At 39.0% G+C, this 14,555-nt stretch overlaps 1 protein-coding gene across 1 annotated transcript in view; it reads left to right on the top strand.

The window, feature by feature from the left end:
* Positions 1 to 14,555, top strand: part of LOC126210657 (mitogen-activated protein kinase kinase kinase 10-like) — a 696,141-nt gene that overhangs the window by 651,053 nt on the left and 30,533 nt on the right. The window contains exons 8-9 of the mRNA XM_049939988.1: positions 1,305 to 1,581; positions 7,196 to 7,463. Of these exons, the coding sequence (XP_049795945.1) occupies positions 1,305 to 1,581; positions 7,196 to 7,463 (545 nt within the window). The remainder of the gene's footprint in view (positions 1 to 1,304; positions 1,582 to 7,195; positions 7,464 to 14,555) is intronic.

The raw sequence follows: 14,555 nt of genomic DNA, 5'->3' as shown, positions 1-14,555 counted from the left end.
TTAGCAAAATGATATTTGATGTGAATGTAAGTTGAGTTGTTCCACATTTTTTTATCATGCAAATGATCTATGGAACATGAAACTGTGTGTAAATTGGGTTATTTTAGCTCTAACTACTGAGGAAAATGTGAAAAACAAGAAATCATACTTCTGATTTTTGATGAGGTTCTTCTAATGTAATTTTAATGCTTTACCCCTTTTTCTGTGTCTCGAGAAAAAAAAAGGGAATCAGAAATTTTCAAGGAAATAACTGTTTCACAATGACTCAGACAAACCCAGTATGTAGGTGTGATACAAATGAAACAGTTCTGTTAAAATGTAGTAGCACCAAAATCCATTTAGATGACAAAGATGCTTTGATGTGCTGCCTCAGCTCTGATTTCATTAACTTCCAATCAAAAATTGGGGCTCCATTTAGTACTTTACTTTCCTCTCTTAATCTCTGTGTAATCCGCCCTCCCTTCCTGTACCATTACCTCGCTCTTTTTGAATTCGCTACCTTCATACTTCTTGCTGTGTCCCTTTGTATACAATATTATTGGGCTGTGTTCTCTGATTATTTTATCATGCTTCACTTTTTTCCTTTTTTGTCATCTGTCATACCCTCTCAAACTGCTAAGGAAAGTATGCTCTGAACTCTTGTGTTCTTCTTATTGATTGTTGTTTCAATTATAAAATAAATAGTTTCCAGAAAAATTTGGATTCTTGACAGCAGAATGTGGTAGAGGACCTGGCTACAGATGTGAAAGATGCCAGGTGTCTACAAGAATACTGTGAGCTCAGACAAGTGTTTGTGGTGGTAGTGGTGATGATAATAATAATAATAATAATAATAATAATAATAATATCATATTCACATTATTCAGTAAGTGCATTCAAAAATATTAATGCAGAGGAATGAAACAATAGAAAGTGAAGGGGAAAAATGTTCTTCAGTAACAGTTGTAAGATGGACAATTATAATTCTGTCTTTGGAGTCTCGGATTGATGCCAAAGAAGTTCATTGTTCCATTCAATGTTTCCCCAAAACTCTGCTGAACTGCAAGTAAAATAAACATCAATCTGATTTGAAATACCAGAAATATTTTTTATTTGTTTGTTTTGTGCACTTCCATGCATTCATTACTGCATATTTACTTGTAAAACCATCATTTTCTCTGCTATTATATGGGTATGAATCCTTACTTTATCTTAATATAATGTTGAGAAATAAGTACATATTGATTGTTAATGAGGTGGTCATCATTTGAGTTAGGGAAATGGTAGAAAATGTATACTAAGCTGCTTATACCTGTTTTCTGCAGACTACGGAATGCCAGACCCTGACCGGGCACCACCGGAATATGTGTCACCTGCAGTCCCGCCGGTGAGTGGATCGGGGGCGGGTCCCCCCTACCTCCTACCAGCAGCAGCGCTCTACTTCGACGGCCTGGCCGCGACTGGTGCGGGCCGCTCCGGGAAGCTATCCATCATCGAACTGGTGCTGTGCAATGTGGCAGCCATGCTGGCAGGGGTCGCAGCCGGGTTCGACATTAGGCTTGCCAATGCCACCACTCTGCATCCACGCCTAGTGTCAGACAGGTCTCTGCAGTATGCATTCACCTCTTGTATGTCTGCATTTGTCACATATATGAATTGTGTTACTTAATGGTGTGCTTTCGGTGTTCAGCCATATACTAACACAGCTCATAGCACCTGAAAAAGAAGACTAGTCAGTATTCAAAATATTGTGGATAAAAAAGGAATCAACAACTCGGCTGAACACCGCTCTTTAACTATTTGTTAGCAAGAGATAGTTATGTGTGCAGTGCAAACAGATGTAGTATCACTTTTGCTGAAGTCTGTACATGAATCACTCTGGAACATTTGCAATGAATTGTCATTCTTTTAAGCCATAAACACAACAGCAGCATTGAATCTAGGATTCTTTAAAACACTGTGTGACTTTTCAAAGTGATAGGAGGAGTGTGTGGCTGCTTTTAAGTGATGGGAGGGCCCTCTGTTGTGCTGCTTCACACATTATTGAGACATTACAAATGTGAAGTTGAAATGGGATTTTTTCCACACCATGATGTCAGAGATAAGTGCATGAACCATCACATTTGACATTTATTTTCCTTCTGTGGCTACAGAGGCCATAAGTTTGAGATATAAGTTCTCCTGAATTATTTTAAAGAATTTTGGAGAAACACCTTAATGTGAACCTGCATAGGATTTTGATAAGCCATAAAATGTATCTCGTGTTGTCAGTTGCTGAGCTGTTTTACAGTGTCACTCCTGCTTGCACCTGCCTTTGCACAAGTTTGCTTCCACACACATTGTTGAGCTTCCAATTGAGGCAACCTTTTGCCCACTTCTGTATGACCGAGGATGTGGTGGTGTGTCTTCTGCATCACTCCTTCCCCCACCATGAATTCTCATAGGTCAGTTCTTTGCTTAATATTTTTATAACCTTCTTCAGTTCTGAATATACAGAAACTTAGCACGTATTTTCTGTATTTAAAATAGAACATTGCACTCTTTTCATATCATAAATTTAATACTTCATGACTTTGTGAAATAAGGTGCTTTTTGAATCTGCCACTCAAGGTTTCCACTCGTGACAAACTTCTTATTCAATTGTTGAGATGTTTGCCCCTCTACATCTTTGTCTGCTAAGTAGAAGATATGAACATGTTCAACCTTGCCCCCTGACTACAGTACTGCGCCACATTAATTAATTTCAACAAAAACATTACACGAAGGTATCAGAACCATTATATTAAGAAAGTGTCACAGACTTTTTAATGAGAGAACTACTCAGAAACCATGGATAAGCAGTGGACAATGGAGAGATGAATGTTAAGAATAAAAAAAAGAAATATATAGTGTGAAACACAATCCATAGTTATAAATATAATGAAAATAAAATGGATTTATGTGGGATATGTAGCCAGGTGAATGCATGATAGATAGTCTGAGGAAGTTCTTTGCTACATTTCAGAAGATGTGGAAAGACCAAATTTATTGTGGGTATATAAGATAGAGGAAGTTACAGGAGTGACATGGATGCCTAAAGCATTTTGCAGGATGAAGTATCTTCCTAGTTCGTTAGAATGCTTTAGTTAACAGAAAATTTATATTAAGTAGAAATATTCAGGGATCTTGAACAAATCAAATATATCATAAGAGACAAGCAATTGTTATAAGCTGTGTGATAACAACTAGGTGGTAGCATCCTGCTGTTGTCAATGGTGGATGGCTGACCTGGATATGTGCTAATGGAATTTGAATAGGCTGAAAAGCTGCTACTTAAAAGACATAAGAAAGAGCTCACTTCATTTGAAAGCTACTCTCTGCATCAGCTGCATAGATAACAAAGCTTGTGAAAATCATGGAAAGCATAGGACACATTCTTTTTGAGTCTGTTAATCCACATTGTGACTAGCAAAGAACTAGAAATATAAGAGGAACATTATGATACCTTAAATGAGAGACAAATACCCATCCAGCCTGAATAAGTGCTTAACATTCAACATTCCAAAAGAAAAACTTGATAACAAAACATAAATCTGGTGCAATATACATTTCAGAAGCATCAGTTGTGTCACATGAACTTGACTATGTATAAGAATGGGATTTTTGGTCCTGTTCTCCTCCTGGTTTGAAAGAAAGTTGCTGTCGGTGTAATGTACATCTGTTACAAAGAGAAACATTTTTTCAAGTCATCAAGCTAAATGTGTTGAGTAAGATTTAAGAGTTTTGGCAAAAGGAGCTCTGAAAAATATGTTGTTGTTGTGATCCTCAGTCCCGAGACTGGTTTGATGCAGCTCTCCATGCTACTCTATCCTGTGCAAGCTTCTTCATCTCCCAGTACCTACTGCAGCCTACATCCTTCTGAACCTGCTTAGTGTATTCATCCCTTGGTCTCCCTCTACGATTTTTACCCTCCATGCTGCCCTCCAATACTAAATTGGTGATCCCTTGATGTCTCAGAACGTGTCCTACCAACTGATCCCTTCTTCTAGTCAAGTTGTGCCACAAGCTCCTCTTCTCCCCAATTCTATTCAATACCTCCTCATTAGTTATGTGATCTATTCATCTAATCTTCAGCATTCTTCTGTAGCACCACATTTCGAAAGCTTCTATTCTCTTCTTGTCCAAACTATTTATCGTCCATGTTTCACTTCCATACATGGCTACACTACATACAAATACTTTCAGAAATGACTTCCTGACATTTAAATCTATACTCGATGTTAACAAATTATTCTTCAGAAACGCTTTCCTTGCCAGTGCCAGTCTACATTTTGTATCCTCTCTACTTCGACCATCATCAGTTATTTTGCTCCCCAAATAGCAAAATTCCTCTACTACCTTAAGTGTCTCATTTCCTAATCTAATTCCCTCAGCATCACCCGACTTAATTCGAGTACATTCCATTATCCTCGTTTTGCTTTTGTTGATGTTCATCTTATACCCTCCTTTCAAGACACTGTCCATTCCGTTCAACTGCTCTTCCAAGTCCTTTGCTGTCTCTGACAGAATTACAATGTCATCGGCTAACAACCTCAAAGTTTTTATTTCTTCTCCATGGATTTTAATACCCACTCCGAACTTTTCTTTTGTTTCCTTTATTGCTTGCTGAATATACAGATTGAATAACATCTGGGATAGGCTACAACCCTGTCTCACTCCCTTCCCAACCACTGCTTCCCTCTCATACCCCTTGACTCTTATAACTGCCATCTGATTTCTGTACAAATTGTAAATAGCCTTTTGCTCCCTGTATTTTACCCCTGCCACCTTCAGAATTAGAAAGAGTGTATTCCAGTCAACATTGTCAAAAGCTTTCTCTAAGTCTACAAATGCTAGAAATGTAGGTTTGCCTTTCATTAATCTTTCTTCTAAGATAAGTCGTAGGGTCAGTATTGCCTCACGTGTTCCCACATTTCTACGGAATCCAAACTGATCTTCCCCGAGGTCAGCTTCAACCAGTTTTTCCATTTGTCTGTAAAGAACTCGCGTTAGTATTTTGCAGCTGTGACTTATTAAACTGATAGTTCGGTAATTTTCACATTTGTCAACACCTGAAAAATATACGCATAGTTATTCATTTGTGTGCCAGGTTGTCAAGATTTTATTAAGATCACTTGACATCCTGCAGTGTTTGCTGCAGTCATTTGAAACTGTATTTGACTTAATAAATTATCTCCAACTTATACTCTGATGATAACTAACCACAAACCTCATAGTGATACATTAACCTGAAAGTTCCAACCTCTTCACTATTTTTTTCAGACTTTGTGTAGTCAGTGACAAACAAATAACAAAAAATCCTTGTAGCATCTTCACACAGAACTAAGAGACTTGATGAAAACTAGACTTCTAAAATGTATGAAGCAATTCATGAAAATATTTATTATTTTATTGTAATTTTATATTCCAAAAGATTACCCTGGGAAAAATTTTACATTACTGGTATTGATAGCACTTGCAGCAGATAGTGATTATCTGCTGCAAAACTGTGGGTATTTCCTGTGATGCTTCAGGAACGTCTCAAGCAAAACTACCGGTGTACTGTGTGGGTACTCTGCTGAGGGAGAACCCATATCAAAGAGGTGCAAGATTTGCTTCCCGGTATTTTCTTATAGTTTTATTACATCACTCTAGGCTCAATTACATAAACGAAATGGCATGGCAACAGGAAACATACTCCAAAGTTGAAGTACACTGGACAGTACAATTCTTTTGAGCAAGACATGTAAACTGCTCACAGATTCACCATGAAATTCTGCCAATATATGGACCAAATGCAATGTCACCTCCAGCTGTAGTGAAATGATAACAACAATTTGACCAATGCTGCACGGAGATGTGAGTGATGGTGATCAGGAAGGAAGGCCTTTGACATGACCACAGGAAGGAAGGCCTTTGACATGACCACAGGTGGCAATGTCCACATAATCGAGCTAGAACATCTGGGGGAAAGAAATTCTCCAATGATATGGACATTCTCACAGTGGCTCTCGAATGGCTACATGACACGAGAGTGGATTTCTGTCATTGAGGAATTGAATCATTGGTACAACGCTGTTTACAGAGACTTGGTGGCTATGCTGGAAGACAGTGTCCTGTATCTGCGTCACTTTGAAGTGTAGTGGGCATTTGATGAAAGTTACTTAGCCCGCCATAACAATGTGTTACTCACTTTTTAAAGTTCCTTCGTATAAATGTACAAGACACTGTCCTAGCTTTTGAGCTTAAAAAGGAAGAGCATGTGACATGGACCATAGAATGAGAAGTGTACACTTGTAATGCTGAGGCAAGATAAAGATCAATCGCAAGGTGTCAAAGAGTATAGGAGGTCGAAGATAGTAAACTGGAACAAGCCGTGCCAGCTTCAATTAAGATAGGAGGATAGAAGTAAAGGAGGATTAGATGAAGATAAATACATATAAAAAAAAGATGATCATGAAACAAGAAAAGGCGGGAGGTGTGTTGTAAGGCTGAGCGAAGATAAAGATAAAGCAGGAAGTGTAAAAGAGTATAGGAGGTTAAAGATAGTACACTGAAATGAAAAGTTGCAGCTTCAGTTAAGATAGGAGGATAGCATTAGAAGTAAAGAAGGATTAGAGGAAGATAAATAAAAAGAGATAATTATGAAACAAGAAAAGGGGGAACAGGTGTTAATAGAGGTTATGCATGGGAGGTGTTTGGGATTCAAGAATGCGTTGGGGGGTGAGTTCTGATCTCTGTATTTAAGGCAAGCTAGTATCAGGTGGGAGCATAAAAGTAGTCCATGTGGTGTACCAAGCACTCAGATCCCTCAGGTCATCTTGTAGACTATGTTCAGCATGTGGGCACTGGTTGTCCCGAAGCCAGACTGTTCTTCTATGCCCATTCATGTTGTAGCGTTCTATCTGTAATGTTCACAATGAAGCATTCCTTGATGTATGTGCTGTTCTTATTAATTTTCTATTTATGATATTGTTATTAGAGAATATTCAAGCTTCAGATGTCATAAAATTCTCCAGTACTGAGTAGCAGACCGTGTTGCTGATGTGCTTTTGTGAAGGGTAACTTACACGAATTGACATAGGAGTCACACGCATTCAGCACTGTCTCTCAACTCGCCCTCTGTTGGACAAAGTAAAATCACTGTTACTGTTGCACTGCAGTGATACGGAAACTCAAATAAAATATTTTATTTCAGGTCGGGTGAGGAGACTTCAGAGCGTGGCCGCTGGTGGTACCACGAACGAAGTGGTGGCATCCCGCCGCACCTGTCGCCCGACTACGAGTTCTCGACTGCATCGGGCTACTCTCATAACACGTACCACGGCCCCACACGGCACTCCCGGCCAGCTCTCGAGGATGCGAGGCCACTGCGGTTTACCGATTCTCCCCAGCACCTCGCTGCACAGCCGCAGCAGCTGTCACCGAGGAGGAAGTCGTCGAGCACCAGTAACGAGGGCAGCGATGTAAGTGGGGCAGTATTGGTTTGTCGTATACTAACCTTACGACTTATCTTAGAAGAAAGATTAAGAAAAGGCAAACCTACGTTTCTAGCATTTGTAGACTTAGAGAAAGCTTTTGACAATGTTAACTGGAATACTCTCTTTCAAATTCTGAAGGTGGCAGGGATAAAATACAGGGAGCGAAAGGCTATTTACAATTTGTACAGAAACCAGATGGCAGTTATAAGAGTCGAGGGGCATGAAAGGGAAGCAGTGGTTGGGAAAGGAGTGAGACAGGGTTGTAGCCTCTCCCCGATGTTATTCAATCTGTATATTGAGCAAGCAGTAAAGGAAACAAAAGAAAAATTCGGAGTAGGTATTAAAATTCATGGAGAAGAAGTAAAAACTTTGAGGTTCGCCGATGACATTGTAATTCTGTCAGAGACGGCAAAGGACTTGGAAGAGCAGTTGAACGGAATGGACAGTGTCTTGAAAGGAGGATATAAGATGAACATCAACAAAAGCAAAACGAGGATAATGGAATGTAGTCAAATTAAATCGGGTGATGCTGAGGGGATTAGATTAGGAAATGAGACACTTAAAGTAGTAAAGGAGTTTTGCTATTTAGGGAGTAAAATAACTGATGATGGTCGAAGTAGAGAGGATATAAAATGTAGACTGGCAATGGCAAGGAAATCGTTTCTGAAGAAGAGAAATTTGTTAACATCGAGTATAGATTTAAGTGTCAGGAAGTCGTTTCTGAAAGTATTTGTATGGAGTGTAGCCATGTATGGAAGTGAAACATGGACGATAACCAGTTTGGACAAGAAGAGAATAGAAGCTTTCGAAATGTGGTGCTACAGAAGAATGCTGAAGATAAGGTGGGTAGATAGTAACTAATGAGGAGATATTGAATAGGATTGGGGAGAAGAGAAGTTTGTGGGACAACTTGACTAGAAGAAGGGATCAGTTGGTAGGACATGTTTTGAGGCATCAAGGGATCACAAATTTAGCATTGGAGGGCAGCGTGGAGGGTAAAAATCGTAGAGGGAGACCAAGAGATCAATACACTAAGCAGATTCAGAAGGATGTAGGTTGCAGTATGTACTGGGAGATGAAGAAGCTTGCACAGGATAGAGTAGCATGGAGAGCTGCATCAAACCAGTCTCAGGACTGAAGACCACAACAACAACAACAACATACACTTCCTCTGTACATATGGCAATAACAACTGTGCACTGATCTGTAGGGAGAGGTGAGTATAAGACTAGAGCAAGAGACAAGTGATGTGGAAAATTACTGGTGAGAAGATGAAGGTTGTGGGATGGCGACTAGCAGAGATTTCAGCCTAGGAGATGGTGGGAACAGAGGCTGCAGTGGAGGGATTGTTCAGAGGAGCTGTTGCTGGGTAAGAAAGGGGAAGCAAGTGGCAAGTGGCTCGGGTGTTGAAGTCATCGGTGTAGTGGCGTGCAGCACGTTTGCCAACTGACTGATCGAGTTTGCGGTTAGCCTCAGTTAGGTGATCGCCATTTGTGTGCACAAAGAGTTGTTTAGTTCTCTTACACACATAGGATGCTACACAGTAATTGCAACACAGGTGGTATACAGGGTTATTAAAAAAGCTGGACCCAATTAATTAATGTTTATTTCATGAAAAATATGGTGGATATGGCTAATCTACACACTTTTGGCAGAAAGAGGACTTAAATTTTTGATTAGCATTTCTAGAGCACTGATTGTTGAATAAACAGCTGCTAGAGTGCACACACCCAGTTAGCATCAGATGTAAGATGGCTACTGTGCAGCACAAGGTGAGTGAGCAGTTTCAGTGCAGAGGGTATCACACTTCCAGTTCCGGCATCGAGCAACCAACTACGAAGGCCGTAAGCCGTTGGAATAAGCACCCAACTTAAACTTGGTGTCACAATATTCACTTACAGCATCTGCAAAATGGCCATCAAATGTTGCAGCATGAGAGACTTGACAAAGCTAATTAAGTGATTTATGCCTTAATGCAGATTCTTTACCTTAGAGTGAACTGTTAGTGGAATAATGTACATAGAAATGTGGACACACTGGCCTTTTCCTCAACTTACTGAGAGCTCACAAGATTTCATTTTTGAACATCATGGAGCTCCACCTCATTGGCAACTCAGTGTTTGAGAGTTTTTAAATTGATCCTTCCCGAATGATGACTAGGTTGCACGGAAAAAGAAGACTTGGTTCCAATATTCTGACTGCCGAGAATTGTTAATTTCGTACCGTGACTTTTTCTTTAGAGCCTTTTTAAAAGTGGCAGTTTACATTCCGCTTCTAGAAACAACCCCAACCAACCCATGGATCCATATCACAGTTGCAGTAAACTCGATAGATTGTGTACATGTTCAGCAACTGTGTAGCAGGAGAGGGATACACTGAACATTTATAAGCTGCGTTTTTATATTTCATGAACTAAAAACTGATTAAATTTGAGCCATTTTTTGAATAACAGTGTGTAAGTTGGGTGCTTACACATGGCCCTACTTTTAAGGCAGCAAATGTCTGCAACTGGATTGCAGTAGGAAATGGCGAGAGGATGGGGGAGGGGGTTGTTTGTGATAGGGTTTGCAACTGGGAAGTCTACAGTGAATGACCTGTGTCCTGTAGGACTAGTAGTATGAGGATGTGTTTGAACAGTAGTTGTGAGTGGTGCAGGGATGAATTCCGGATTTCAGAATAAAATCTGTGAAGCAGTTCTTTGTAGTGGACTGTTAAGGCAGCCAGTCCACAGTGAAGTAGCCGAAAGGGCATGCGTCAACTCACGCCGTCTGGCGTTAAGTCTGGAACAGGATACGTGATGAATGTGATAAAGAAAAGAACGTAGCTACTAGAACACTTAACTTTTATATCGTCCTTTGGTATACAGCATTCTTGATGATACAAGTGAGACTCTTTAGATTCATGCAATGGTACAAATGGCGCCTTGCTAGGTCGTAGCCATGGCCTTAGCTGAAGGCTATTCTAACTGTCTCTCAGCAAATGAGAGAAAGGCTTCGATCAGTGTAGTCGCTAGCAATGTCGTCGTACAACTGGGGCGAGTGCTAGTACGTCTCTCGAGACCTGCCTTGTGGTGGCGCTCGGTCTGCGATCCTGACAGTGGCGACACGCGGGTCCGACATGTACTAATATGGACCGCGGCCGATTTAAGCTACCACCTAGCAAGTGTGGTGTCTGGCGGTGACACCACATTCTTTATGCTCTTTTCTTTGAAAGCTATCAAGATTACTTACTTAAAGTAGCCATATATTAGTGGAAGACTTTGGCATTTACAGCAAATGTTGACAACAGAAATCTAGGGAAAAATGTCTTATCTCATATCAAAATAAAAGTAATGTTGCAATATTCAATTCACAACAGCTATGGTTCACTGTTTTATCTATAATTTACGTTTCAACTCTTGCCAGGTAACCTCTTATGCTAGTCCACTTAATAGTGCTTTGCAAGACATATCCGTAGACATTGTAAGACACATTGACAGTTCGTTTAGTTTTATGTCAGTGTATGGAGTACGTAATTTTGTTACACATCCAAAAGAAAATGGCATAAGCTATCAGTTTAGGAAAGAATTGAGTGGTAGAGCTTTGCAAGTGTGTGGCCCACCTGCATGATCTGCACGTGCCTGTGGCATGCGAGGAGCAGCACAAATACACTCTGCTAATGTTGATGAAGTTGCTGAAGATGACTGATGCTGCCTTGCTTAATAGCACTAGCAGAGACAATCGGCTGTGCAGATGTCAGGCTATTGTCAATAGCCACACATATATCATGTGCTTGCACTATCTTGCAAATAGGCTGCGAATTTGCAGTTGTGGGTGCACATGCACAGTGTACTTCCAATACCACCAGAGTTAGGCAAAATTTATGTGAATGAATAATAATGAATACAAATAAAAATTATTATTTGTTATTCACAAACAGCAAATCATCATCTGTGAATATAAACTCCTTCTTACTTCCATGTATTGTCCACTTTACACAAAGTCTTTTATGAAGATCTGAGAGGAGCAAAGATTACAATAAACTTTTTAGTTTACTTAGCTTGTCATGTTAAGTTGGCCCCAGTTCTCCATGTCTAAGGGTCTGGTTTTTGAAGCTGAAAATTTCATGTCTTAGGGTCCTTATGCTTGGAAAAATAAATTTGAAGACTGTTGCTGCAGAATTTTTGTTTTTATGTAAATATATTTTCTCACATTTTAGTATATCCTACGGTCTTTTGATTTTTCACATTAGTCGAAATTACATTGTTCATGCAAAAATACTGCCAATAATTTGTAATTTCAAATGTTAAAAAAACAATTTTAACTGTACATTCAGAACTATCGATCATAACATCAAAACTAAAATATTCCACAAAGTACTTCCTTTTCATAAATTTTAGCTTTAAATATAACATATTGTGTAAAAATTATATGAAAGTTTTCAGAGAAGTAATTGAGATAATACTGATCTGTCCAAAATTCAAAAAATAATACTGGTATTGACAACTACTGTTGAGGAAAAGTAATGTGAGAGGAAGATGTCCTGTTACAACATCCCCCTCATATAATATGGAAACTATGTTTTCACAATATTTTGTGACCTACCATAAGATTTGCCAAATGGTGTACCAACTGATGTCAAAAGGTAGAATACAGATTGTTGAAGTTAAATTCGAAAATTACTAGAAAATTTTAGGGTGTATGATCATCACCTCCCTATGAACATAAGTATAAGTTAGCTTAGAAAAAACTGCAGAAGGTATAGAGGGGAAATACATAGCATCTGACAAATTTCTGATTACAAAAAACAGAGTTCTTCTTGCCTTCAGTTTTTCTATAGGTTAAATAAGTGTGAAACCTGAGTAGTGAAATGGCAAAATTAACATATAGTGACAATTTCCAAAATTATGGACAAAATTCACATGAAGTTGCTCAAAATGTAAGAAAAAATATCTACTATACAAGTCATAATCTATACATAAAAGGGACATGGCATTCAAATTTTCAGATCTATGGAACATTCCGTCCCAAGACAAATGATACAAAGTCAACATTACAACATACAAAGCCAAAATTACAACATTACAATACTAAACTATCGAAATAAGTACAGGGGTAATGTAAAGTACTAGAATTACAAATTGCAAGTTTACATCTTTACAGTCACACCTTCAAAATCATCAAAAGGGAAGAAAAAATTCAGAGCCTAAGTGTATGACGAGTGAGCTAACTCAAGAAACTCACGACAGATGCTGACCAGAAGAATATACTCAATCACAAGTAGGAATATAGCACAGACTCAATCAGCCACATAAACCACAGTATTTAAGGATATATTGACTCATGAAATGAGAAAATAATCAACAAGTATTAGGGCCTATGCTTACGATGTGGGTACCGACCCATGAATCCAAACCACACCAGATACACACCAACAGAAATGTTTCGACACAGCAAAATGAAGAAAGTTCATAGTCATATATCAATAAGTTCAATCATATGTAAGGAATAATTAGAGGAAGCATCTAGCCTCAATCAATAGTTGACACTCTCCTTGGGCCCACCCACACACACACACACACACACACACACACACACACACACACACACACACACAGAGTTGCGATGACCAGGGCTACCCAAAACAGAGTTAACCATGATTAGATTAGATTAGATTAGATTCAGTTTTAGTTCCATAACCCAAAAATTAAGATGATTCTTGTGGCTGTAGAACATGTCAAAAAGTATAACATAAAAAATGTAAAGCATTTGAATATAATACTTGTATTGTATGGAAATAGGGACCTAGAAACGACGGAGATAATTTGTCCTCGCCATAGCCCTCAGTGGTTCACAACCCCACTACAGGCTACAGCAATCCACTCACCCCACCACTGCCCCACACCGAACCCAGGGTTATTGTGTGGATCGGCTCCCTGTGGATCCCCCCTGGGAATGCCTCACATCAGACAAGTGTCACTCCAAAACCACCTTAAAAACCATCCACAGACTGGCAGGCACACCAGACCTCGACACTAATCCACCGGGCGGATTCGTGCCACGGACTGGCATGCCTTCCGGCCTGGAAAAATATAATACTTACTACCCTGGCCATTTGTCAGGAGATTATCAAAATAGGTGGTTACATTGCAGTAGACTGGAACTGCTAATATTTACAGAATTAATATGCTCTCAGAATGAAACACTGTTGTTGTTTAATAAGTTTATCATACACAAAATACCTAATCTTGACTGTTGTATGCTGCTCTAATAGTCCCTCTTAAGATATTCATCAGTAGAGTAGGAGTTGCCTATCAAAAAGTCTTTCAAACTCTGTATAAACTGTGCTTTATCTGAAACCAAGTTTTTAATGGTTGCAGACAATTTATTTTGAAAATGTGTATTACTGAATATTGGACCCCTTTTTGGACCAAGGTAATGATCTTATGTCTTTATTAGTGTCTTCCAAATTTGTGTGAATGATATACTAATTGGATAATTATCTAGTAGAAATTTGTTCAAATAATGCTCATCTCTGCTTACACTAAATCTTGCACTTTCTTTCTGGTGATTCCAGTTAATATTATCAACTGTAACAAGTTCTATTAATTAATTTGCTTGATTTACTCTTGAGAGCCAGCCTACATTGTAGCTGGATTGACGTTTTTTGTTAATTATAGACAAAGTTGACAGTTATAGTAAGTTGTTCCCCAACATAAATCTTTTTCATTTGTTCTGTCCAAAATATGTCTCGGTGCTACTGAATGTTAGTATTATTTCATCAGCTATTCTTTCAAACAAATTTACAGCTCACAGCTAGATGAGTGACCTTCAGTAACATCCCGTATTCTGTCAGCCCCTTCATTTTCAATAGCCACACTAATACTCAGCTGCTATGGTAATATTTGATGAATCTCAGACATACAGCACACACTTTCTCTGTAGAAAACGTGGAAAATCTACAGCTACAAAGAAATTATAATTCTGAATTCATTCCGACACTTGCTGGACACATTAGTGCCATTACATTGTGATGAAATAGTGCAGAGTCCACGTTTCCTTAGCAGGCCACTGTATGAGTGCATGCCACTCAGTAAGC

Source organism: Schistocerca nitens, chromosome 10, assembly GCF_023898315.1.
Source record: "Schistocerca nitens isolate TAMUIC-IGC-003100 chromosome 10, iqSchNite1.1, whole genome shotgun sequence".
In the NCBI taxonomy this organism is placed as follows: Eukaryota; Metazoa; Arthropoda; class Insecta; order Orthoptera; family Acrididae; genus Schistocerca; species Schistocerca nitens.
The sequence above is the reverse complement of the archived record's forward strand: the minus strand, read 5'-3'. Positions and strand labels throughout refer to the sequence as shown.